At 44.1% G+C, this 27,009-nt stretch overlaps 1 protein-coding gene across 1 annotated transcript; it reads right to left on the bottom strand.

Annotated features, from left to right (window-relative positions):
- Positions 1 to 3,968: 3,968 nt before the first annotated feature.
- On the bottom strand, positions 3,969 to 27,009 carry LOC142574918 (uncharacterized). The gene is made up of 8 exons (XM_075683911.1): positions 26,835 to 27,009; positions 23,694 to 23,744; positions 21,879 to 21,947; positions 20,641 to 20,702; positions 17,591 to 17,813; positions 5,188 to 5,396; positions 4,563 to 4,704; positions 3,969 to 4,494 (listed from the first exon to the last, which is right to left on the bottom strand). The coding sequence occupies exons 1-8, from the start codon at positions 27,007 to 27,009 to the stop codon at positions 3,992 to 3,994; spliced, it is 1,434 nt and encodes a 477-aa protein (XP_075540026.1). The 3' UTR covers positions 3,969 to 3,991.

The following is a 27,009-nucleotide window of genomic DNA, read 5'->3' as shown; positions in this document are numbered from 1 at the left end:
ATAGCCCGCGCCACCACCTCGGGACATCTTAACCTGTCGCACGTCCGGTCTTGAAACGTAGGAAAGGGTGCGACGTTGGGGGTCCTTTGGCCCGCAAGCGCGGACGGAGGCGCCCTGCCTGGGACGGACCACGGGCAAAACTTCATTAGGTCGTCAATGGGCATGCCTAGGGTACAAAGGGGCAACTTAAAGCCTGAGGGATCGGTGACCCGATGCGCGGTCTCTTTAAATGCAGGCTGGCACCGGAGACACAATCCATCTATGCACTTAGCTTTATGGGCCCGCCGGTGGAGACGAACCATGCACGAGACGGCATGGTGAATCGGTGCGTGCGCTTCGGCAGGGGTGCCCTTTTCGGCACGCAGTGCGCGATGGTTTTAATTAAGGTGCTGGGACGGGGCGACGCAGATGTTCGTTCTTCGTAAGTGTTCTTCAAAGTGTTGGGAGACTTTCCCATACATGTCGCAGAGCAGGATGTTTGGGATGTTATTTGTCGTTTGGTGGTTCCTTTCTCTCTATCTCTCTGAACCTTCCAAGGAACGCAGGGAGAGGGTGAGAGAGAGAGAGTGTCCAATTAGTGAAAGCCCAGTTGACCCAATCAGGTCACTGGGGTGTCGTGATTTGCCGTGAGGGGATTTGGGAGGCGCAACGGAAGGGTTAAAACCTGGCTCCCGACCTCTCACGGGGGTTCCGGGCGCAGGAAAGGTGCTCTGCACTTTCGGCTCTGCCGAGTTAAGGCGCCGGTCCCAGTGGAACCGAAGGGTCATGACGTACGAACGGTGTTATGCACTATCGGCTATGTTTTGTTGATACGTCAGACCCACTGTAAATAGCTGTCGATGTAAATATTGTGTACATAAAGTCTTTTCCCTAAATGCAAACGTCTACGGCGTCCCATCCCTGATGGAAGAGGAGAAACGACGACAGCTGAAGAAGAGTTTCTATATCAAGTAAGCTGGTTACGCCAGCTTGGAGCACTCTGTGCTACGAGAGTAGGAAGAGGTAGAAAATTTACTTAAACGTAGCCTATTTGGTTCTCCTTCATTTTACACTTTGCTACAATTATATATTAATTATTTAGGTGATTGAAGCAGACCATGGAGTCAAAGTACCGCTGCTCATTGTGGTGGTCTTGTCTGCTCAGGATAGCACCCTGCCGTCTTCCGCACAATCCCTGGATGGGCGTGCTCCAAGCCCCCAGCTCACTCCAACAACTGCGGTGCAGCCCGTCACAGCTCCTGCTGACCAAGCCACTCCACGAGGGCGACGACATACATCACGTGTTTCTGTTGGAGATCGACCCGGTACGAGTGGCTTGTCACGTAAGTTCAGCAATGCACACGATTCGTCACCAGTGATATCAAGCTTCCCTATTGCATGCCATTGTATAAACCGCTATCTGATGATCAGATCTAGACTGCATAGGTGAAGCGCTGCAACAATGTCTTTTCTGTGGGTATCCTCAGGGACAAGCCAGCAACAGGAGCGGTGCACACCATCGCGCAGGCCAGCTGCTGAAGATTTCCTGCCGGAAATTGCTGCTGGCTATAAACAGTCTTTAGACTTGGCAGCTGAAATCAAATCTGCATGTACATATTCCATTTGCTGCATGGTTGTTAGCAAGAAAGAGTAATATAACAGTCAGTGCTATTCTACAAACAGGAAGTGCAGCAGCTTAAAGACGTGGTGGGTGCCGTTGCGACAACCTTTCAGCGAGAGGCAGAGACGATGCTGGGCCAATCAGCTGCCCTGCATCGCCTGGCTGCTGCTACAGAGGCACTGGCTGACTCGCAAGCACGCCAGGCCACTGCACTGCAGCGGATGGGAGCTGTTCAAGAGAACACACTGGCCAACGAATCTGCATACCAGGCTCGTATTGTTGTTGCAGCGGAGCGGCTAGCAATTACAGGGCAGTTGATACTGCAGCAAGTGCAGTGGCTGTCCACCGTCGCCCCTATCAGTGCTGAACCTCCAGCGAAATAGCGTCATGGATATTTATTTTATTCCACTTCTATCATTACTAGTTCTAAAGGTTCTTTTTAAATGTTACTATTGCCGTCCTACTTTATTATGCTATTCCAGACAACTGAAGTTTTGTGTGTAAAGTTCTTTCAATTTTATTCATTTTGGTTTACATCTTTTTATTTTGCTATATTATCCAAACCTCCTACTCCAGACCATCGTTTCATCTTGTGTGTAGGCAAGAATATTTGCCTTTCATTCATTTCTGTTTGCATCACTTTGTTATGTCATATTACCCAAAATAGCCTAGATTACTTTGTGTACATTTCTTGTGACTACCCTTATTTTACATTATTAATCCTGTCAGCTGTGATAGACTCTGGGCAGTGTGCAACCAATAATAACTGCAATTTGTTATTTTAGCTCACTATACCATTCTCTTTCGCAGTGTTATCCTGTCTCAGCCAAATACTCTGTGATGTTATAGCACAGTTAATCCTGTCAGCTGTGATAGTCTCTGGGCAGCGTGCAACCAATAATAACTGCAATTTGTTATTTTAGCTCACTATATCATTTTCTTTCGCAGTGTTATCCTATCTCAGCCAAATACTCTGTGATGTTATGACGCAGTTAATCCTGTCAGCTGTGATAGTCTCTGGGCAGTGTGCAACCAATAATAACTGCAATTTGTTATTTTAGCTCACTATATCATTTTCTTTCGCAGTGTTATCGTACCTCAGCCAAATACTCTGTGATGTTATGGCAGTAGTGCATACATTTGGCCACAGCTTCTTGCTGTAGGCATTGCGTAGAGACAAGTTCCACTGTGATGTTTTGTATAAGTAGCAAAGTCATCAAGAAGCACCATGTGATATCACATAATTTGGCTACAAAGAATGCTCTCTTGTCTTAATAATTCAGTCGAGCACATTTTGTAGCAGTGTTATTCATTTCTACCAAGATTGTGCCGAAGATGACCACTGATGAAGAGGCTCAGTACATCATAAATAGCCGCAAGCAAGATTTTATTTTCAGTGTCAATTATTCATACCACACTAGGCAGTTGTGTTAGGTCTTCTAACAGCAGCTATTACTACAATGGTATAACTCATATGCAAAAGGAAAACAGGACCAGAAACAACAGTCATAGTGCTGAAAGTTGAGGTTGAAGTTGTTGAAGTTTATTCTGTTTCCTTATATAGAAACTAAAGGACCCCAAACAAAAGGTGCAGCCTTGCACCTGACTAAGTTCAGGGCCCCATACAACATGTGCACAGGGGAAACAGCACGGTACAGATGAAACTGTTTTCTACACTCAAGGATACAAATTAAAAATGGAAAAATAGAACAGTAATAAGCACTCAGAGATCTAAACAAATAAAAAAGACAACAATATGAATTGCAATTAAGTGCAGTATAAATTGTTACTGAACAGAACATTGCCGATACTCTCACACGACAACATATGCATACGCCGGACATTCTTGGGAAAAGCTGATGTCACCTTGACTGCTTCGTAAAGAAAATGAGGGAATGAAAATAAATAAAAGAGCTAACAGCAAAACAAAAGCACCTTACAAATATGGTATTCAATTATATGCATTCCATATAAATTATCACCGCTGCGGAGGCTCAGTGGTTACGGTAATCGGCAGCTAATGTGGAAGGCGTGGGTTTGAACGTGCCCACAAAGATCGCATTTCGATGGAAGCGGAATATTTCAGGTCCATGCACTGCACGAGATGTCAGTGCACGTTAAAAAACATTTAGTGGAGCCCTTCAGTATGACATCTCTCAAAGACTGAATTGTATGGGGAAGTTCAACCCACCAATCTGAGCCAAACCATATATGCTATAGTGTAGTGGAAAGCCACCTGATATTGTTTATCATGAAAAATCACAGGATATAAAAATTGAACGGCCTGCCTTCTTTACTATTTCCTTACCAGCTGCAAACACATTGCATAAGACTTCCACAAATCGCTACTTTTGCGTATGAGTACAGATTTGAGTCACCGTAGTGCATGCATCACTGTGAGGTGTGTTGTCTCTGCCTGGCGAGCTGCCTTATCACACGCTGACGCACTCTCCTCAAATAAGCAGTGTGCTGAAGGCGTGGTTGGGAGAAAAAATGTACAATGCGGCACCGCACCGCCTTAGCTTCCGTTAGTGTGGAGCGAGTGGAAGATGGCGGTGCCTTTTGTGCAGCAGTGTCATCCTCCTGCTCACTATCTTCGCTGTCGCTGTTGTCGTCACTGCTACACGAGCCGTCAAAAGGATCACCTTCTTCAAGGCACAGGTTGTGGAGCGCTGCACATGCTGCAATAATGGTAGCTGAACGTTTGGGGCTGTAATGCAGAGTTCGATACCTTTGAAGGCACCGAAATCTGCTTTTCAGCACCCCAATGCAGCGTTCCACAGCTGTCCTCATTGAAGAGTGTGCATGATTGTAAGCCCCCTCTGGTGTCTGGAGGCTTGGATGGCCAGGCACAGGGGTCATCAGCCAGGGCTCAAGTGGGTAGCCACTGCCACCTGTGCAAAAATAAAAATAAAACCGTGCTCAGTCTCTGCATTTGCCTGCTTCGGATAAGACGACTCACCAAGCAGAAACTCCCCAGGACGAAGTAGCCCTTGTTCGGCAATTCTCCTCCGCAGGAATGAGTGTTTCCAGCAAAAGGCGTCGTGAGTGCATCCTGGTCGCCGTGGATCAATAGCGAGGATTCTCAGTTTTGAATCTGAGACCTGCAAATATACAAAGGTAGTGTAAACATTACACATGCTGGAGACAAACTAATGGGTAGAAAAAAGCCATGGCTGTAATGCACTCTTAAATTTCCATAAAAGTAGCGCACTGTTGGAACATGATATGAGCATAATTTTAGTAACTATTCATGTTAAGTTTTTGCAAAGATAGTGAAGGTGACATTCTATATGTTGCCTTGCCGAGTATCCCTGTTATATACACTAATTTTAACGTCTTTCATGCAGGGCCACAATAGCCGCATTGCGACGCAGAATGCAATATATTAAAGTAATGCGGAAACCTCGGCAGAATTTGTTTCTCATAGGTATCGTTAACATGTTACCCGACAATGTCAATGACGTCTCCTCACTCCGATTTTGAGTGCATTCAAATTTAAGCATACAAATGCACGCAAAACATGTAGGCGGCTGAAATACGCGATTTATGATTTGCTTTTAACGAGTGGACAGACTTGTACTTACCAACATCGTGTTTAGGGCGTAGTAGCCCTTTCTGGTCATGAATGCCTGCGTTTCACCGGGGCTGAGGCCTTTGGGCTGACTGATGGCAACGAGGGTTCCATCGATGCAGCCAACAACACCAGGAATTCGGCTGCGGTACAAAAATTCTGCCACTGCCTGCTGCTTTTCCGCTGGCGTGGACGGAAAGATTACCCACCCTCTTTGCTTGCCTACGCGAGTTAGAGCTAGTGCTACTGCGCTGATGCAGCGGCTCATTGAGCATTGCGAGAGTTGGATGGTCACCTCACTCCGACAGAAGTCTCAAAGCTCCCGGTCGCAAAAAACCGAAGCGCACAGAGAACTTTCGCTTCTGTCGGCAGTCCGGTCGGCCCCTTCGTCCCGATTTCGCCCTCAAGATCAGCACACAGCCTACGCACCAGCGCCTTACTCATCCTGAAATGGCGGCGGAAATCCTCCTCCGGCAGATTGAAGGCATCTTCCCTGTTTCTAGGTCGTCTCTGCCCAGTGCGGCCGCAGAGAGCCGCGAAAAGATACGGAGTCATGGGCGCCGCCAAGTTTGTTTACAGTGGTTCCCGCGAAGTGGACCTACTCGGCGCGGTTCTTGTGCCGGCCGGCGAAACGGTTCCTTTCGGCGCCATGGCCACGCCCCGTGACGCAGGCGAAAACTGCGGAGCCGCCTCCGGAAGTTTTTCGTCACGCCGGACGTGACGACGGTCGGCCAATTAGAGGAGGCGAAAGGAACTGGTTCTCGAACGGAACCGCAGTGGGATCGGGCCCCAGAGCGACAGTGTTTTATGACCCGCTGCCACCCCGTCCAGGCAAGGAGGAGAGGGACACGGAGCCCCCGGCGACACAACGCAATGACCTCCACACAACACCGCGAGAGCCCGAAAAACGCCGCGAGAGCCAGAAACCCCACAACAGCCAGTGCTTGAAGGTGGAGCTGGTGCCTACTTGCCGTACGTGCTTGGCACACAGCATCGCTAGTTTTGTCCGCAAGGTGTTTAGCAGACACCATACAAAATCTGCATACTCGACCACTGCTGAAGGAGCATGAGAACCCTCCCAAGCGGTTGAGTGACAAGTTGTCTCCACAGAAGCCAAAAACGAGTACCTGAGCATGCTCTTCCATCCCCCTCATAGAGAATTTGATTCCATGCTCATGCAGATGCTTCAGATCATCTACCAGTGGTTGCAAAATTGCTCTCAGGCCATAAGAGCTAATGTAACTGTAACGCACAATCATAACTAGATAGATGTTCTGAAGCTGCGACCTATATTTGACTTGAAGATTTAGTAAAACACAGTAGACGGCCAAAAGATCGTGCATGCCCCGTTTGGCACCCAAAGGATTTACGATTTATATTTCATCCGAATAAAACAAAATAACAATATTGTGTGCGGCTGTTGGTGAGATGAGTGACAGAAGATGTCTATACAACTGGCCATCTGTTAAATCCCTGTACACAGTGGGTGCATGGTTATCAAGCTGTGGTGTAGTGAGGTGAGCAGAAATATCGGGGATTTCACAAAGCACAAGAAGAAGCTTAGGCAATGGAACATAATACCTCGAATTTTGTCCAATGATCTGTTGCTCATGTGCTATGTAAGGATAATTATCTTGAGCATACTTTTCTGTTTTTCGTCTGCCGGTGATACCACTGAAAATTTGATCAACAAAATTACACTTGAGCAAATCCTCTAGGTCGGACCCTGGTGTTGATGCTTGCATGGTACTTGCAATTTCACTTGCGTGCGCCTTAAGCAACTCCTCAAACACCAGGTGCAACTCAGAGAACAACTTCTCAATTGCAGCGTGCGGCAAGTTATGTCGCTCAATAACTGAAAAAAAAAGTTCCACACTGTAGTTTTTGCTTCCTGCAGAAAAGACTGTAGGCCATGGCCCCACGTTGCACTCTGCTTCTCCGATGGCTGCTTTGACTGTCCACAATCACCACCACTGTTCACATGTGTTCCTTCTGCACGGTTCACTTCAGATGAATAGTCCCAAGTTGAACTGTAAAGAGGACGCGTTCTTGGGTGCCACAAGATGTCAGCATGAAAAAGTATTTCCACTGTCCTCGAGCACATCTCTATGCTGACGATACAGGTGCAACCGGTACGAGGTAAAATTAGTGTAAGTATTCGCACATCCGCCAATACCACAAAATATGCTAAAACTTGGTTCAGCGCTGTGCAATAATCCTATATGACTTACGATTTTCGTAAACTGACAAGATGAAAAAGGACACCTTGGGCAGTGTTTTACGTCCATTGTTGCTTTAATATGCGTGCACGCAATTTACCTGAACCACTGCGAAATTTGGTCACGAACAATAATTGGCTAGCGTCACGAATGAGAAATGTTATACTAAGATTGAAGCAGCAGAAATTGTGGGTCACAGACACAGAAAGCAACGAACAGACGTGGAGATAGACGCTACCTGGGGCCTAACCACTTAAGATGCACTTAGCCTCTAAAGTCTCGAATTCGCACGCGCGCGCACCCTCACCGCGCGCACAGACACCGCACTGCCGCCACCGAATGACTGTACACTACACGGCCTTCCGAATACGCTGACTACTCACAGAGAGCACAGAAGCAGCACATTTGCAAACGAAAACTGGACTGTCGCTGACTCCGGAAATAACATTATATCAATTTGCGCGACGCGACGCAGCCGGGGAGGCAGGCAGCCTGCGGGCGTTGGTACGGGCTCGTGCGGGCGGCATGCGGCGGAAAGCGGCAATTATTGTACTATCGTCGCAGAAATACACGCACAGTAACTTAAAAAATAATTAATTTTTTTTAGATTGTGACACTTTATTTCCTTTCATTTTTATTTGTTTAGTTGACTTTATAATTGGGTGCTGCTCCGCAGCCGCGCGCGCCCGTTAGTCAGTTGCCGGGCAACTGTGCTTCCCCGTTACTCCGCAACCGCGCGCCAAAATTCAGTGCGCGCGCGCTTTCAACCGAGCTGCAACAACTTTTAGAGTTCAGCTCTCTTTGACGTTGTGGTTCCTTGTATGCTTTTCGTACGCTGTCCTCATTCGTAAACCTCTTCACCGATGGGTTCCAAATGCCTAGTCGCCTACGGCGATAAAAATATTGTCGTCACATTCTGCGGGCCATGCACCAAGCGGAGTTTCCTCGAGAACATTAGACAAAGCAAGTCTTTGAAGACCTGGACTTCTCCGGAATGAGCCTGAAGGTGAGTTATGTTTCTATTACTCTGCATTAGTCTTAACCGATATGAACTGATCCCGGTGTCACACGACCGCCTTTGATTGCGATCAAGCCCAATCCGTATCTAAATTCTCGACGCGCAGCTTGCGCAAAGGAGCCAAAAAATTCGATCGGACCAGGCTTAATCGCAATAAGAAGTGCGCCGTGTGACACCCGTATTATAAGAGGAAGCTTTAGCTCGGGGACTGCTAACTAAATACATGGGAACAGGGGGAAATCGTTTTTCTCGGCAACCATTGCACCGAAATTGATGAGGTTTGTACCTTAAAAAAACAAAAAAAAACAAGTGAGTATTTAATGACTGTGGCAAGCGGAATTTCGTTATATGCCTTGATTTAATAATTAAGAATTACTGAAAATTGCAGAACTCCAGAAAAATGGGCTATCACATTTACAACTCAATAATTCAGCATTAAAAATTATACCACAATTTTGTAAACTGCGGCTAATAACGCATCCGAAGCGGTTAAAATTGGCGTATCATGCACCGCTATGAAGCGTACGATTAATATGCAAGTAGGGTTTTTGTACAACCCCCGTATACATTGTACGAAGGAGGCTGTTTTATTAACCATTTTCAGAATGGCATATGGCTTCTTCTTTTCATATGTTCACTTATTTCCGTATTGTCTGGTTTATTGAATCATTGTAAAACTGGCAGATACAAGGTAAAACTACTTTTCCACCAGGTTTATGATGACGACTTTGGAATGTATGACGGTCTTGATGAATTTGTCATCCCAGACAAGGCAAAGTTCCTCATCAAGGAAACAGTGCAGTACCGGTGAGGCTTTTGTCACGAGTGCATGTTTTGCATAAAAATATTCACATTACTGAAGTTATTTATATATTGCTACTTAACTGCAATCTTCCCTGGGCATAATTTGTGCAACCATTCTATGGTATTGTGTGGCTTGGCATTGTCACTCACTGGCAATTGAGCGCGCTCCACTGCAATTGTCACTAAGCCCCGAATGCAGAGATCTAACTTGGATCGTGCTTGGGCTTGACGAAGTCGGCCCGAAGCAAGAAGCGGACATAGTCGATGCTCCACTTTTACACGACAGTACATTTGAGTGCAAACTAAGAACATTTATAGTCACATTTATTTCGGTTTTAGCTTCTTTTTAACTCAAAGGACTTGTTGCGCGTTTGTAGAAATGGCCATAGAGAAGCGAGCGATATGGTTGGTTCGTATGGTGGTCTTTCGACGGCTTTTGTTCTCGATTGCCGCGAGGCGTTCGTGCGCTGTCTGGGCCGGCAACCGGATGCAAGCGGCCGAGACGAGCCATGTGGTCGGTTTCTGAGGGACCTCGCGCGTCCCTTTTCGCCTATAGGCATTCCAGCCGAAAGGCGGCGGCCCTTGTGCTGGTCGGGCTACGTGACGCTTTGAAGAAAAGACCAGACTATTCGAACGCGCTAGGCCAGAGTCACAAACAAGAAAACAAAAACAGCAACATGTGCTGCGAACGAGGAGTACCGAGCGCCGTAGAGTCCCCTGTCCGGACCCATATGGGTGACAACACACGATGAAAAACAAAATAAATAAATAAAAAAATGACACGTGCGAATGATTTGTCTACTTCGCATGGAGGCTTTGTCGAGAACAACGAGAGGGAGAGTGTGGCACAGTGATAGACATTGCAATTTGATAGCGCGTGTCGTCTGCTAGAAAAGTGTCGTCTGTTAGGAAAACAAGTTGTGGGGCTCGCGTGACTGCCGCGCGCCGCATTTGGTACGAAATTGTTGTCCTCTCAACAGGCTTTCACGCTAAATTGTCGCATTCACGTACGCTCTCCCCCGAAGAGACTGCACCGCAACACAAGACGGCACCCAATTTTACAGACGACGAAAAGAGCCTGCTGATCGCATTGATGAACGACTACAAGCATAATGTAGAATGCAACAAAACTGGTGTCGCGTCGTTGACCAAGAAGAATGAGACATGGAAAGAAATAGGAAAACAATACAATGCCAACCACGGCATTATGCGGCGCGATCACCTCCAACTGAAGAAATGCTGGAACAACCTGAAGCAGATGTGGAAAGAGGAAGCTGCGAAAGAAAACCGAGCGTTAAGGGTGAACACGGTTCACCTTGGCCGCGCTCCGCGGGGCGCCAGTGCGGCCGGCGCGGCGGCGCATCGAAGCGAAGGAGTAGTGGAGGTGCTTCGCGTCGTCTGCTACAGCGCTCGAGCTCTTGCTCTGCTGTACACTTCGCTAGACTCACGTGACTGAGCGCCCAAGGCGGCGTTGCGGGAAAGCGCGCCTCACTCACTCGAGCATTTTCCAGCTGGTTCTGTCTACAGCTTGTGAACAGCCTGTTTTATCAATATACATAAACAAGCTTCTCACTACATAAATCACTTAGCATTTTTTTAATAACAGATGAGGGTAAAAATAGTCATTTTCGCGCTGTTTATTAGGCTGGGGCCATATTATTTTACTCTTGCAGCACTTCGTGCACTGCAAACGAGAAACCTTTTAGGCACGCTCTTCTTGGTTGGAGTCATCACGTGATGAGCCTAGCGCGCCGTGTCGTGCATGTCTTGATGCTAGAACGAATTTGCCTAATTGACTTAAGAAAACGACCGAAACCCGCAATAAATTTCGCAGAAAGTTAGAGAGCGATTGTTCAATCATGCATCATCATGTTCTTCATCGATTTTGCCATTAAGGAGGGCGATAATATTACTTCGACAGCAACTAGGAAGTGACATCCGCTGCTTCGCGACTCTCTTATTGACGCGTTAATGTCGTTGGTAGGGGTGCATGGAGCGCTTTACACGATGTACGAAACCAGCAACCGAACAAAATGCAATTCATCATGCAAGTCGACAGAAATGCGTTTAACGACACCGCTGGTGTCTTTCGATTTGACGAGTCATCCCCTAATCTTTAGCTCGTGAGCGGCCAGTCACTCAGTTGAGCAGCCGCTGGCTGCACCGCATCGGCAAATTAAGCTAAGATGCGGTAGTATGACCTAAGCAAAAAAAAAAGAGGGGGGGGGCTCGGCGGTAGATTGGGCTGACGGCCATGGTCAGTTAAAAAGTAGACCGGCCCGATCAGAGCAGTCTGGCTTGGGCAGGGCTTGGCTTTTGCAAATGGCCAGCCCGTTTGCAGACCACCGGCATGCTGTCGGCAGACGACACCGGGCCGGCCTCATGACCGCCGGTTTAATTATCGTGGCCGCGTTCGTCCAATACACGGAGCGGCGACTTCCCCTCGACGGCAACAGCATCGCTTGTCCGCGGCAAGGGTTCCTGTGTCGTATTCATATTTGAGTTTTACCCACTCAACCTAGCTCCCTACCCCCTAAAAGAAAAAAAAAAAGAAATCAATTCCTTCTACTCTCCAAATTTATCCGGTGCCCACCTCTACAGCGTAACGCATAGGCCATGTGTCGCTTTGAGACGTATACCGCACAATTAACAAATTATTATATGCTAGTGATAATATGCCCATTGCCTATTCCGAGGAAGTACAGAAATGAAATAGAAGCGGAAAATGACTTAATTACCCGGCAAGACATAATTTAAGCTAGAAAACAGACATGTAGATTATAGATTTTCCACTCCAATTACCTATTCAATGTGGACAGAAACAGCATTCGCATGCAGCGTGCATTCACTCCCAGCATTGACTCCAAGGAGAAAAAAAAGCGAACAACAACAACAAAAAGATGTCGACGCCACATGTTTTACTCCACCTAATCAATGTGATACAATAATTGACCGAAGATTCCTCTAAATGAGAATACGACTTTCTGCGTCAGGCAGCCGTCAAAGGACCGGCACCGCTTCGGTAATTTTACCCGAACTGTGACAACAAAAATGAATTTATTTATAGGATATAGAAAGATGAAAAGGGGGAGGTGGAATTGCCGGTCAAATAAGTTGCTATGCCGGGTAGAGCACTTTCGTACATCGCGTAATGCGCTCCATGGACACGTACCAGCGCTTAATGGCAAAATCGATGGCAAACAAGATGATGCATGATTGAACAATCACTCTCCAACTTTCTGTGAAATCTATTGCGGGTTTCGGTTGTTATCTTAAGTGAATTAAGCGAATTCGTTCTAGCATCAAGACATGCACGAAACAGCGCGCTAGGCTCGTCACGTGATGACTCCAACCAAGAAGAGCGCATCTAATAGGTTTCTCGGTAGGCACTGCACCAAGTGCTGTGAGAGTAAAATAAAATGGCCCCAGCATAATAAAGAGCGCGAAAATGATTATTTTAACCTCATCTCTTATTAAAAAATGCTAAGTGATTTTTGTAGTGAGAAGCTTGTTTATGTATATTGATAAAGCAGGCTGTTCACAAGCTGTAGACGGAACCAGCTGGAACATGCTCGAGTGAGCGAGCCGCGCTTTCCCGCAACGCTTCCTCGGGCACTCAGTCACCTGAGTCTAGCGAAGTGTACTTTACAGCAAAGCAAGAGTTCCGGCAATGTAGCACACAACGCGAAGCACCTACCCTAGGTCCGTGTGCACCTGTGCCGTTTACTTCGATGCGCCGGATGCACTGGCGCCCCGCGGAGTGCGGCCTCAGTGAGCCGGGTTCACACTAAGAATGGACAACCCTGTACATGGCACCTGCATCACACGTTAAAACAGTTCTCAAGCAGTCTCTTGCACGAAAGGGACTGCTAGGGATACTTGAGCAGCACTTTTACTAAAGCAGCACATAAGAGGGCGGGCTGGTGTGTTGTGCATGTTCTTTCGGTGCTTCTAGATGAACAGAGTCATCTTTGCTACTGCGCGGCACGCTGTCGATTGAGGAATGCGAACCAGATGGCCGGTGACTGAAACGTGCCAGCGCCGTAAAACCTCAGAGCCATCAGCAAGTGCAGCATGGGAGGAACAGAGGCTGTCCTCTTTTGTCCCCGCTTTCCCATATAGGCAACATAGAGAGAAGCTGTCGCACGACGTTCTTCGTGAATATGTAGCGACTGAGGAATTGTTCGTCGTCGTACAGCTCCATTAGATTTCTTGTTCACGTAGGACGGGTTGCGGAATTTTCGGCAAGGGATGCGCCTCTGAAGATGCTGTATCCATGGCGTGGCAAGCAAACTTGAAATTAGCTAACCTCCACGCAACATCCATTCGGGAGGCTGCCATGTTGGAATGGCAGCAATTGAAGTGGGAGGCGAGGCACCAAGGCAACCAGTAGGCAAGCTCTCCCAAGTAACAAAGGACCGAATAAAGAAACGACAAAACAGGAAAGTGTCTAACTCAAGAGATAGGATAGAATTCGGGGAACTGTCAAAAATGGAACAATCAGGCGGAAATAAGGGATATTCGAAACTATAACGTGAGAAAGACTGAAGAAGCCGTAAAGATGCACGCAGCCTGAAATCGGTGAAAAGGAAACTTGGCATAGGACAAACCAAGATGTATCGACTGAAAGATAAGCAGCGTAATATCATCAGCAATCTCGAAGATATAGTAGAAGCAGCGGAAGTATTCTATACTTCCCTGCACAGTACCCAGAGGAGTCAGGATACTTCAATTAGAAACAGTATTGAACAGGATGCAGGACCTCTTCCTATTTCTAGCGATGAAGTCAGAAGGGCCTTGCAAGACATGAAATGAGCAAGAGCGTCAGGTTAAGATGGAATAATAGTCGATTTAAGCAAAGACGGAGGAGACATATAGCTTAAAAAAGTGGCTCCTCTTTATACGAAGTGTTTACCGACTGCAAGGGTACAAGAAAACTGGAAGAATGCAAGCATTATAATAATCCACACAAAGGGAGATGTTAACGAATTGAAAAATTATAGGCCCATTAGCATACTCCCAGTATTATATAATGTAATCACAATAAATAATCTCCAATAGAATAAGGACAACACTGGACTTTAGTCAACCAAGGCAACAGGCTGGCTTCAGGAAGGGATACTCTACAATGGATCACATCCATGTCATTAATCAGGTTATCGAGAAATCCGCAGAGTACAATAAGCCTCTCTATATGGCTTTCATAGATTACGAAAAGACATTTGATTCAGTAGAGATACCAGCAGTCATAGAGGCATTACATAATCAAGGAGTGCAGAGCGCTTACGTAAATACCTTGGAAATATCCACAGAGGTTCCACAGCTACCTTATTTTTACAAAAGAAAAATAGGAAGATACCTATAAAGAAAGGGGTCAGACAAGGAGACACAATCTCCCCAATGCTATTTAATACTGTGTGCTTAGGAGAAGTATTCAAGCTATTAAACTGGGAAGGCTTAGGAGTAAAGATCGACGGCGAATATCTCAGCAACCTTCGGTTTGCTGATGACATTGTTCTATTCACCAACAATGCAGACGAGTTACAACAAATGATTGAGGTCCTTAACAAAGAGAGTGTAAGAGTTGGGTTCAAGATTAATGTGCAGAAGACAAAGATAACGATAAATAGCCAGGCAAAGTAACAAGAGTTCAAGATCGCCAGTCGGCCTCTAGAGTCTATGAATGAGTATGTTTACCTAAGTCAACTAATCACAGCGACCCCTGATCATGAGAAGGAAGTTCACAGAAGAATAAAAATGGATTGGATCTCATACGGCAGACATTGTCATCTCCTGCCTGGAAGCTTACCACTATCATTGAAAAGGAAGGTGTGCAATCAGGGCATTTTACCAGTGCTGACATATGGGGCAGAGACTTGGAGACTGACAAAGAAGCTCGAGTACAAGTTAAGGACCGCGCAAAGACCAATGGAACGAAGAATGCTAGGCATAACCTTAAGAGACAGACAGAGAGCGGTTTGGATTAGAGAGCAAACAGGTATAGACGATATTCTAATTGACATTAAGAGAAAAAAATGGAGCTGGGCAGGTCATGTAATGCGCTGGTTAGATAACCATTGGACCATTGGGGTGAGAGAATGTGTGCTAAGAGAAGGGAAACTCAGTCGCAGGCGCTAGTTGGAATTGGTTGGAGCAGGATAGAGGTAATTGGACATCGCAGGGAGAGGCGTTCGTCCTGCAGTGGACATAAAATTGGCTGCTGCTGCTGATGATGATGGTGATGATCTCGCCACGCTGCTGGCAGCAGGTCGCACTGCCATCAGCTGCCCCATGTCTTCTGGTGGTTCATTCAAAGCTAGAAAAAAGCATATCGCATCATTAGAAAGCATTTTTTTTAAATATAGGGGTAAACTGTGAGCTGTTAAATTAATAGAGGTATGTCACCAGCAGGCCCCACACTGTGGTGATTTAAGCATGTTTACAATGCAGATATTTTACCATCTGCTGTGATGAAAGTGGTGTGTCAGTTGCGCCAAATTGCATCCCAAAAGAAACATGCTACGAGGTGGTTGCCATGGGCATAGAAACCGATTTTGGCAGAGTCGTTCGCATATCATCAAGACGAATGCAGTCTTGACGATACGAGACCAGACCTCATTGATAAAAACCATTGGCCAAGTGTACTCTTCCTTTCGCCAAGTGGACGTAATTTGTGAAAGCCAAGCTTTTGCTAACTCAGACTACAAAGGTTCAGCTGATCCGAAAGGCACATTGGTTACACTTTGTCCCAAGTGCACTTTTTTCTACATTAGGCCCTTGGGAAACCAACTAGACACACTCAACTTACTCATCATATTTGAAAATTCGCCTTAGCCGAGTTCACTGCTTTAAAGTCATTGAGAAGAGGTATTGCAGAGGCTTAAAAGTCCAAAACACAAAGCTGGAAGTTATGTTTCCATCATAAAGAGCTGCCTTTCTTTTATTATTAAGAACACACTATAACACACATTTATCCTAGCATGTCTCTATGAAAGAATATGACAAGTTGACAAATACTTTATATTTCAGAATGATCACACAACTATTTCATGGCATGCCACTGATGCAAACATAATGAAAACAAGCCCAGCTCAGCGGCGTAGGTCAGCACAATTTTGCGCCAGGTATTGCCGCAGGCATTTGTGCCTTTTCTGTATCTCCTCCGGTGGACACTTTTTCACTTGAAGGAAGTGAAAAAAGGAGTCTGCAAAGAAATAAAAAGCGAGCATAATACAATGTTCCGACAGCGTAGACCTACCACTTGACATAATAATATTCACCATTGTGAGCTTGAAGGCGGCAAAAGCCTTGCTAGTGGTTGGAAGTATTACCACAGTTCATGCACACAAGCAGAAGCTCGATAGCAAGGCCGTGCTTCCATTCACTATGTAATGGGGAAGTAGAAATGCACAAAGGTGAGTGGAAGTATAGCCTTGTCATCAAGCTGCTACTTCTCTGTGCAAACTCTGGCGATATGTCAACACGAGTTCGCCACGCATCCATGGAAGTCAAATGAACACGTTTAAAGTAAATGTGTTGTGCAGTAAACCATCAAATAGTACAAAATTATGTGTTCTCCAGGACAAATATTAGGCATGAAAGCCTTACACGCAACTGTAGCAGGTATATGTGAAGACCTGTCACTGATCACAATGGACGAATGATAAGGTTCAGCGTTGTTACATGTCAGTTATCTGAGGTACTAGACATATTTAAATATAAATAAATATTTACAATCAGCACAAGAAACTGAACAACCCTCTGCAGTTTCATCAAATTTGGTTCAGAAATAAAATTATCTGTCTACCCATATGTCTCTCCATCTTGAGTGTTCTTTTGCGTTTCTTTTTTTGCTTTTTGCAATTATTTCTTTTTGTTTACTTTTTTGCAACCTGCCAGCCTTGATATCATAGCCCTTGGAGCAGGTAGAATGAAAATTTAGGTTGTGTGCGATATCTCGCAAGGAAATTTTTAATGCATGCTGACTCCAAATTCATTTATGTTTACTTCCTTTCTTATAACTGTGTTCTCACACTGAAAAAGTGAAGTTCAATATACTATATTGGTACTTATGTAGGCTACTTTTAAATTATTCTGAAAATTTCATTTTGCCATCTTTTTCGAAATAGAGGCATGTAACCTTAGTATGTTATTCTTATTTCGTTTTGGAATAATTGCCCCTACACAACAAAGTTAGATAATATCTAAAATCAGCATTAAGAACTGGAATATGATGCATAAGTTCATTACAATTGATTGAAAAATATTGACTTCATAACCAGGGCAGGAAAAAAAGGCTCAATTTTCTTAGAGCAATCTTGACTTCAAAGACCAGTGAAACCACGAGTTTAACAAGTAGATGACTTAGGACTCACCTGACATTGACGCCACCTTGACTGGAGAAAGGGCCGGAAATACTTTTGTCACCCCTTTAGATATGGCCCGGTTTGACAGTGAGCCTGTCAGACTCCTCTGACAGAGGATTTCACTCCCCCAGAGGCGCACTGCCAACTGTTTGCAGAAGGCAGAGTCCGTAGGGAGAGCTAGTAGCCGCTGCCATGTGTCCCTGTCCACGTAATTTCCATGGCCAAGGTACACCTGCAAGCATAATGCATTATGCTGTAGTGTGACAACATAGGGATACAATATTAAAATTAAGACCTTGAACATACCATGTGCACTAGGTATTTGAGGACACAATGACGGTTTCAGAAATCGCAACAATATTCAGACGAGTTTTGGTATATTTGTAAATAACTCAGTGCTTTTTTTTGCTCCTTTCTTATAAGACTGTTAAATTTGCCTTCAGCCTCAATAATTGATTGAATTCAGCTTCGATATTAGCTGCATGCCCACATCCAATAATGGACATTGACGTTGAGTACTGCTGCCACAGTAATAGATTTAATGAGTTTTTCTCATTGTGTGACTGCTGGATTAGTCTCCCACTCAGTGATGCCTGACATACATAGCAGAGTACAGGTTTAGATATTAAGAACAGGGTGGCTTGACCAAAGAATTTCACAACCAGACATGTTGTGGTTGCACAGGCACTTTGGGAGCAAGCGAACGTGTTACTTAGGAGTGGCGCTTAATGAAAACATGCACAGAAGGCTTGAATATTGACTTGGCAGAGTCATTTGGCAATGACGATAATCTATATTTTAGGGTTCTCACTCATCATGAGCTCCACCTGCTGGAGAAACTCAACCACCTGAATGGCATCTGACCATTGGCAGCACCTATGTGTCTTTTTCACAGATTATATTGACCAAGAATGCTTGTTTCATGCCATATACAAAGAATTCCATGGCATTAAAGAAAGTGACGATTTCCAAGTCACTGTGGTCGGCATGTAACGAGGCTACGGAAATGTACGGCTTCATCCCCAGCACTAGATTGAAAGCTGATACCTAGGAATAAATCTGCTAGGTACATGCTAGTGGGGTTATCGTGGACGAAGTAAAGTGCCTAGAGAGATAGAATGAAACTGTTAATACTTATGGAGATTCCAAGTCGTGTCCTCAAATAGATTACTCACCCAGTAGGTGGCAAGTGGCTTCTCATACAAATCAGAAAGCATAAGATCACTAGGTTTAGAACAGTGTGGTTGGAAGTACGGCAACGAAGACGCCTCAGTGACCACATCTCAGTTGACTTCCAGTAATTCAACCTACATTTGTCTGATAAGGAGTGATTTAGGGATTTAAATCATTAATTTTTTGCCTAGGTGAATGCATTTTCACCATTAAATCCTTTGGCTCGTGTCTAGCTGAAAATGTAAATTACTGGGGTCAAAATGATTTTAGAATTACAGGAAGCTGAGCTAGTTGGTAAGGATTCATTATGCAAAAAAGAGGTGAGGCGTGCAGACAGGACACAAGAGTAGAGAAGTGGACAACACGAATGCTGACTATTAACTGAAGGGAGCACTGAGGCGAAAAAAAGAAAGAAGACACAAAACCATCTGCGCAAGCTCTGGATTGGTAACGCCATGTGTCAGTCAGGCATGAGAGGTAACTGTTAAGGTACTTAATCTATTCCTTATGTAACGTAATCGAAGGCTGACTAACGCACGCACTTCCTCCATTATAGTTATTCCACGCCTCTGCCATAAGTCATGTTTCTTCATTCTTGTGCATGTACAATATCGCGCATTCATCTAACTGTGGCGCGCAGTTACAATCTTCGCAATGTAGGGAAAGATTAGAAGGCGATCCACCGGTTAACGACCTTTCATGTTCCATTAGCCTCTGATTGATACACCGACCCGTTTGTCGTACGTAGAACTGGCCATAGCTGAGGGGAATTTTATAAACCACACCCATACAACAATCAGTAAAACTGTTGTTCTTATTGTGCTTCACTGGACAAATATTTGTTTTTTTCCCTTTTACCAAGCACAATAAGAGCAACAGTTTTACTGATTGTTGTATGGGTGTCGTTTATAAAATGACCCTCAGCTGTGGGCAGTTCTACGTAGACAAACGGGTCGGTGTATCAATCAGAGGCTAATGGAACATGAAAGGTCGTTAACCGGTGGATCGCCTTCTAATCTTTCCCTACATTGCCAAGATTGTAACTGCACGCCACAGTTAGATGAATGCGCGATATTGTACATGCACAAGAATGAAGAAACATGAGATATGGCAGAGGCGTGGAATATCTATAATGGTGGAAGTGCGTGCGTGAGTCAGCCTTCGATTACCTTACATAAGGAAGAGATTAAGTACCTTAACAGTTACCTCTCATGTAGACCGGCACATGTACCTGACTGACACGTGGTGTTACCATTCCAGAGCTTGCGCAGATGATTTTCTGTCTTCTTTCTTTTTTCGCCTCAGTGCTCCCTTCAGTTGATAGTCAGCATTCGTGTTGTCCACTTCTCTACTCTTGTGTCCTGTCTGCACGCCTCACCTCTTTTTTTGCATAATCAAAATGGTCGTTACATAGGGCACAAATTTAAAAGCCGCGAGGACGATGAGGTCATGACTGCAATGTACTTGATTGATTGGGGAGGTTTATGGGATGAGGACATGGGATATCAGGGATGCCATAGTGGAGGGCTCTGGATTAGTTGTCACCACCTTGGGCTCTTGACGTACGCAGCTACAATGCAAACACACAGCTATTTTTGTATTTTGCTTCCGTTGAAATGCTGGCTGTTTCAAACCTGCTAGTGTTAATTAGCAATGAAAAGCAAACGACTTGAAAACGAAGCAATCAAGCCAATTACAAGATTTTGTGAAATGCTAAGCAATGTTACTGTCACAGTACTGCTTGTCCTTCTGCGAAGAGACAAGAAAGCTGCTTACTAGTCAGTGTTGTGAGTGTCTGAATGTCAGCCTGCAGCACACTAATTCCTATATAGGTGGTGTACTAATTTTTCAGTTTCCACACTTTTTCGTGCAAAAAGTTCACCTACTTCTCCAGCCTCGTTGATGGTGCCAATAGTGGGGTCAATTTTTTGGGCATCTTTCTCAAGAGCTGCAAAAACAAAAATTACTGGAATAGTAATTGCAGGGTGCCAAACAGATTACACACATATGGACATCAAGTAGTACAGCTCACTCTGGGCACATATTATGCACTTCCTTTGAACTTCTACTCTAGTGTGTTGCTTATTTTTAATCATAAATTTTTTCATAAAAAATTTGCTATACTGTTATGTGTTATAAATGAGTGCGAAAGTGAATTTAAAACCATATTTGAAATGATCCCACTCAACTGAAAACAGCATAAAATAAGCGTGGCAACTGTAACTTCCCCCAAGAAACATAAGAGCAAATTAACAGAACTACGATGTATGGTGCTCATAAGTAGCTCACAGGAGCCGATAAAACCTTGGATGCTTTACTTACTAACACAGTGTATGCACATTTTCTAATAATATTCATTGTGAACTTGAGGGTGAATTCGTTCGAGGCAAAAAATTATTTGGCAATACTCTTGCCAGATATGTCACAAACATCCTCTTTCACAGCAATTACCAATACAAATTGCAATCTGGAGTGCACAGAGTGGAAGAGCTAGCAGGAACAGGTAAACGAGCATGTCCCTCACTCCATGTGATGCCAGCCAGAGAGGCTTCTATTGTGCTTTTGCTGTCATACTGTTTGCAACAGAGATGGAGGCACAGTGAAAGCAGATAAAAAGCCATGGAGTGGTGATAGCTAAAAAAAACGAGACAGTAGTGGCAGCTACCACGTAGTAGGTTCATCATAAACAGTCACACAGGAATAGGTTCATTACCTCCGAGACAATGGGTGCATCACAGGCTTTAACCTCACAGACTGCCAAATGCATGTGTGTCTCTGTCACTCTATTGAATCAAGCATTGCCATATGCTGCACCACGCTGAAGGTCTCACAGTTTTCAGAGATGTTACATTCACGATGCATTTCATCACAGTCATTAAAACTGGTTAAATTGCTCTTGTAGAACAAAGCAAAAAACAGCTCTCTGCAAGGAGGCAGAGTGCATTGTTAATTGAAAGTAATAAAAAAGATCTTTGTTAGCATCCTATGGGGGGTTCATATATACACAGCATGTTCTTTACATGATTAAGTACTGCAATCAATTTTGTTCATTCTTACAAATTACATGGGATAAGAACCGCTCTCTTAAATCAACCTTAATTGACAAAAAAAAATTTCGGTTCACCTTTAGATGGCTGTACCAGGAACCGGTTGTCAGTGCCAACAACAGGGAGCTGGCCATCCTCAACAGGGGCTGTTAAGAAGAATGTTTTGCATTACCTATTGAAATGCACCAAGCACCAACAAACCATCAAAACTTATATAAGCCTATCGATGCAACTTTTTAAAAGGTATAAACAAGCTTGTAGTATGGGAAGTAGCCTAAGTTACTTTAGATCAGCTCTTGGAGCAGCACTGCTGCCTCTTTAGAACGACTTTAAAGCACGACTTGCAGGTTCTGGAGCAGCTCATTAAAGCTTGAGACGACTCGAATGCAGATTGCAAAAGTTGCCGAGCAGAACTTCTTGCATCACTATGAAACTAATAACCTTATGCAGCATAGAATCGGTGATCTCAATACCCACGAGAATGGTAGGTGTACGGACTGATACACATATGACAGGAAGAGTTAACACCGCTTTCCAAAGACCAAAACAACACAAGATAAAGCAAAACTTCGTTAATATGGTACAATTTATCTACTTATAGAATTGAAGGACTTGGCAGGATTGGTTTAATAGCAAAGCCTTAAACCAGTGTAATTCTAGCCAGGTCCACTTCTGATAACATAATAGTTTCGTACTATCTGTGCAATTTGCAGTTGCACAAGTAATGCACAGTGTGCAGCAAGGCTTCCTGCAGTTGGCTACATTGTGAATAAAAACTTTCCTTGCTATTAAAAATATTGCACCAAGTATTTGCCCTCCCAAAGCAATGACAAGGGTGTGTGACTCGACTAGAATGAAGGCAAGAGTTGGCATCACCACTTCAGAGAAGTGTTGTAAAGTTACTACTGTCATAAAATTGAAGGTTTTTGGCAACTAAAAAAGACAAGGTTCTCTTTGCCCTTATAGGGTGAAGCATACATCACTTTATGTTTTCCAATATAGCTAGCAGTTCATCATCTACACAGAGCTAGAGTTCATCATTAGGTATGACATTCACTTAGCAAAGCAGGTACCTTTGAGCCTGCTCTACACTACCAATGTGCTAAAGCATAAGCCATGCAAGGCCGAGCAAAAGGAATTTCATAACTAGAGTCCCTTTCCTAATACATGTAAAGTTGACAATCTGATAGGTTTCTGGGTACATGTTGCTTTAATAAATGTGAGCTGATAGCATAGTGCTCGTACTGTTTGTTTCTCTGCCCTTCGTCAGCCTCCTTTCGCTCCGCCTGCAACTGTCTTAAACACAAACTGAAGATATTTTGAACACCATGCCACATGGCATGGTGCAGCTTAAGTCAGATTATGAAACTAAGTACCAGCTCTCCAAGCTTGTCATGTACTGCCTATGTATGTAAGATCGAGAATGAAACTGTGGCTTGCCATTCTACTGACAACCTCAAGCAGAGCGTGATGCCAGTTGCCAGTTCAATTCCAATGTGCCACATTGAAGATATTGTGTATGTTATGCTTAACACAATGAAGAAATATTCTCGAATGCAGGTATATGTAAACTTACAAAAAAGGCCTCTTCGCGTCATATTTACAAATGCTAGAACACAGTATTCAAATTCCAGTGAAGCGTCAGATTAGTTGGCTAACGCTGTAGAAAATTATTGCCAGTACTGGCACCGTTGCCACCCCCGCCTATTCAAATGCTACCATGTTGCATATCTGGCATGTCATTTTCCTTTGATCATGCTGTGACGAAGCAAATAATAGGGATGTGAATGAGGCCTTACAGGCAATGTGATATGCGCATACGAAAGGGAAATAGAAAGGATGTAAGTAGAGACCTTGTGGTGGGTGCTCTAATCCTGAAGTGCCCAGGCTACCTGCAGGGGCAGCTGCAATGGCAGCTGCAGTGTTCTTTTCAGCTGCATCAACTGCAGCAAAAAATGCAAGGGTATATATTGCAGTGGCCATAACAAAGAAAACAAAATAGCAAAACTATTTACTGCATTGAGGAGAATAAAGGAGGGGCACAATTTCATGGTAAAATGAAAACATAATTGTGCGCTTCTTAGTAAACAAGTTCAGTGCTGTTATCACAGTAAAAATAATTACGTTGGACAGCTCAGTGCTTGATCTGCAAAAAAGAAAGCCGCTCTTTGTGAATGAGCATGCACCTAATACCAAAGAAGAAGGTGCTGCTTACGACTGCAAATCAGAACACGAAAAGTGCACTGACAATTTGTCTGGACATCTGAAGACAGAGTAGTTGCAAGGAAAAGTGGTCACTTTCCTATCAATTATATCTTGATGAGCAAGACCTTCTGAAATTCACATTATTTGTATACTTAATCTCATGTCAAACTCTGCATTCATAGGCTCCCACTTTTAGCCAACAAATATCTGCAATACAGTTGTATGACAAGTGATAAATGCCCTGAGGCATGGTTGCCTGGTCTGCTAGCCTCACTTCAGCACTTGCCACTGGCGATGCTACAAAGGGTAGGTGGCGAGCTGCAAAGCAGAGATAGCAAAAGAGCACGAAAATGACAAATGTGTGATGGGAAATAGTGATAACATAGAGCACAAGAAATATCAGGTCGTGTTTCCACATCAGTAACGAAGAGGTCACCTTGCTCATGCAAGAGACAGTGAAAAATACAGGCTACATAGGTCTTGTTGGGGCCCTTCTGGGCCAGAACGAAAAATTTACGCCTTGGTGGCTTTGTATACTTCCATTCAGTGAGCAAACTGAAGCAAACATGTTTTATGGGGTTTAGTAGTAGTGCAATTTTAGACACAAATTCTTCAACGTTGCGAAATGCCAACGCCAAAATGCAAGCTGACCCCCTTCCTGCCCCCACAGCATAGGCTCTTTCACATTGCCTCGACCAGTTTGAGCAAGCAATGTCTTTCCCCTGCCCTCTCCTTCTCGAGGTGTACCAGTATCCTGACACATTCGAGTGGAGTGACATGTAGCCAAAAGAAGTAATAAGTACCCAAAATATCCTTCGTTATACAGGCCTTGCTGTTCTATATTAGCATATCTTAGAGCACAAATAAGGCAAAATAAGGGTGCTAAAACAAATGAAGCTTTTCTCTGCGTATGCTGAGATGTCTAGTTTTAAAAATCAGCTATCTTTAACTATATACCCACAGCTTCACAGAGTAATTGACTACTGTCGATATGGTATTGAGGTTGACAGCATGTTCATTTTGCAAGCACTTGAAGTAAATACAATCGTTTTAATAACATCGGACTGTATCGCCACACCTCCTTCCAATTCCTTCGCAACCCACCCACTTGCCGTGAAAAACATACACCTTTTCATTAGGCTGTAAGAAAAAATAAAATGTCAAGTAACGTTTAATTTAAGTGAAAGGATCATACTGAGCAAATAACAGCACGAGCTGACGAGGACGAGACAAGTAGGCAACACACACAAATGCGTGAAATAAGTTTTTCGAATAATCAGTGTTCTACTCTAATATTTTTGGAAGTATTCAGCACTCAACTGCATTGCTAGCTTTTGGTGATATTCAATGAAGCAAATTGCTTTTCTTGTGCAACTCGTACATGCCTGTTTAGCACTTTACAAACAATGATCACTGGGATCTGCACTTCTGGCCTCATAGTTTGCAATGCCGAAGCTTCGTGAGGAACCTTTTGAATGTAAAAATTAGGTTATATTTACACGCTGGTGCAGAGAGCATCTCTAGGGCTTGAAAAGGAGGCCGGTGTAACCATATGGCTAGGGCCAGCACCAGCCATCCTGAAAGCCTCGCTTGCTACTGGTCCTTGCGCACTGTTCTGCTGCCCTGTTGAAGGCAGTAAAGAACATTCAGCCTGTGGCTTTTCAACGTTGCTGATTTCTTGTATATAGAAGAAACAAAAACTGTACAAACAGCAAGTACATAAACAGCTTAATGAAAAAAAAGCAAGCATTCGGGCAACTTACATGTTTACAATTGCAATTCAGCTCATGCACTCCCTGGCATCCCTACACCGCAGCTTTTGTGAAAAAATTAACACGTTCTCTTACACAGTGAAGTTTATATTTTCTTGCTGTCTTTATAAATTTAGCTTTATGGCGGCAACTCCTTCGAGATACACTAAAGAGAAAAATAATTATTTTCTGTATTAGTAAATTACCTTTCTACGATGCAAAAAGTGTCACCCTTACCATAAGAGAATGCTTGATAAGCCAGATTTTGCAGAAATTAGACTGGTGGCAACAATGCCTTGAACTTCTTGTATAAACTCACCCTGATTCCACAAATTTCGAGAGTGTTTTCTAGCGCCTAGATAATTGTTTATGGGTAAAATGCACTAAAGTGTATTCTAAAGGAGGTAAAGAATGATATTGGCAACTTTCACAAATATTTATTGAGCCAACTAGGCCCAAATGTCAAAAAATAATTTAGGGGGGGGGGACGTTACCACAAGCAAAACGCGAGAATTGAAGAAAGGGATGACACGAAGCGGTTCGTGTCGTTCCTTTCTTCAAGTCTCATGTTTTGCTTGCAGTAACTTCCCAAAATCATGAATCACCAGCTGGCCTACACCCACACTCTGCTATGTCAAAAAATACTTGGGAATTTGTGATGTCACATTAATGGGCTGGTACTGCGGCTATGGGACCAAGTTCGAAAGATTGACCTTTTGCTTTTATTTTGTATTTTAACAATCAAACTACTATTGTTACATTGACAAATAGTTTATGTGTATTTTTAACTAATACCTTGTGAGTCCAAATTGATATCGAATTGTGTCTCTCTTTGTGTCCCTTTACAAAAAGGCGCCCATTCTTATGAATGACAAAATCAATGCTTTTATTTGCAAGATGTCTAAACCACCCTTCTTTTTTTGAGGAACAGATACTAGCACTTGACACTGGATTCGAAGATGCACTATAATGAAACATACATACCAGTCTCAAAGATATTTGCACATAGAGCTCTTTGGAGTTCTTTGTTAAGTTTTTTGAGGTCGACACTTTCAATTCTCAGCCTTTTTACAAGACCTTGCAGATGAGTCACTTTATTTTCGAGGCCCAAAACAGTGGCCTCATTGTTTGTGCCTTCCTCCTCAGGCCGCAGCAGCTCCTGCTCAGCAGCCTTTTTGGCTGCAGTCTTTGCCTGCTTGTCAAGCTTTGCCTGTGTTGGTACAATATCAATAATCACACAGCAGTACCTCAT

Source organism: Dermacentor variabilis, chromosome 3, assembly GCF_050947875.1.
Source record: "Dermacentor variabilis isolate Ectoservices chromosome 3, ASM5094787v1, whole genome shotgun sequence".
In the NCBI taxonomy this organism is placed as follows: domain Eukaryota; kingdom Metazoa; phylum Arthropoda; class Arachnida; order Ixodida; family Ixodidae; genus Dermacentor; species Dermacentor variabilis.
This window is presented reverse-complemented; position numbering and strand designations above follow the sequence as displayed.

Excerpts from the sequence above, each read along its gene's own strand:
- LOC142574918 (XM_075683911.1), bottom strand. The coding sequence starts at position 27,009 with ATGAGGTACTGCTGTGTGATTATTGATATTGTACCAACACAGGCAAAG. Across the intron at positions 17,814-20,640 it reads CCATCAACGAGGCTGGAGAA|GTGTACCTTGGCCATGGAAA; the intron begins GTAGGTGAACTT and ends TTATGCTTGCAG. Across the intron at positions 4,705-5,187 it reads ACGCCCTAAACACGATGTTG|GTCTCAGATTCAAAACTGAG; the intron begins GTAAGTACAAGT and ends GTATATTTGCAG.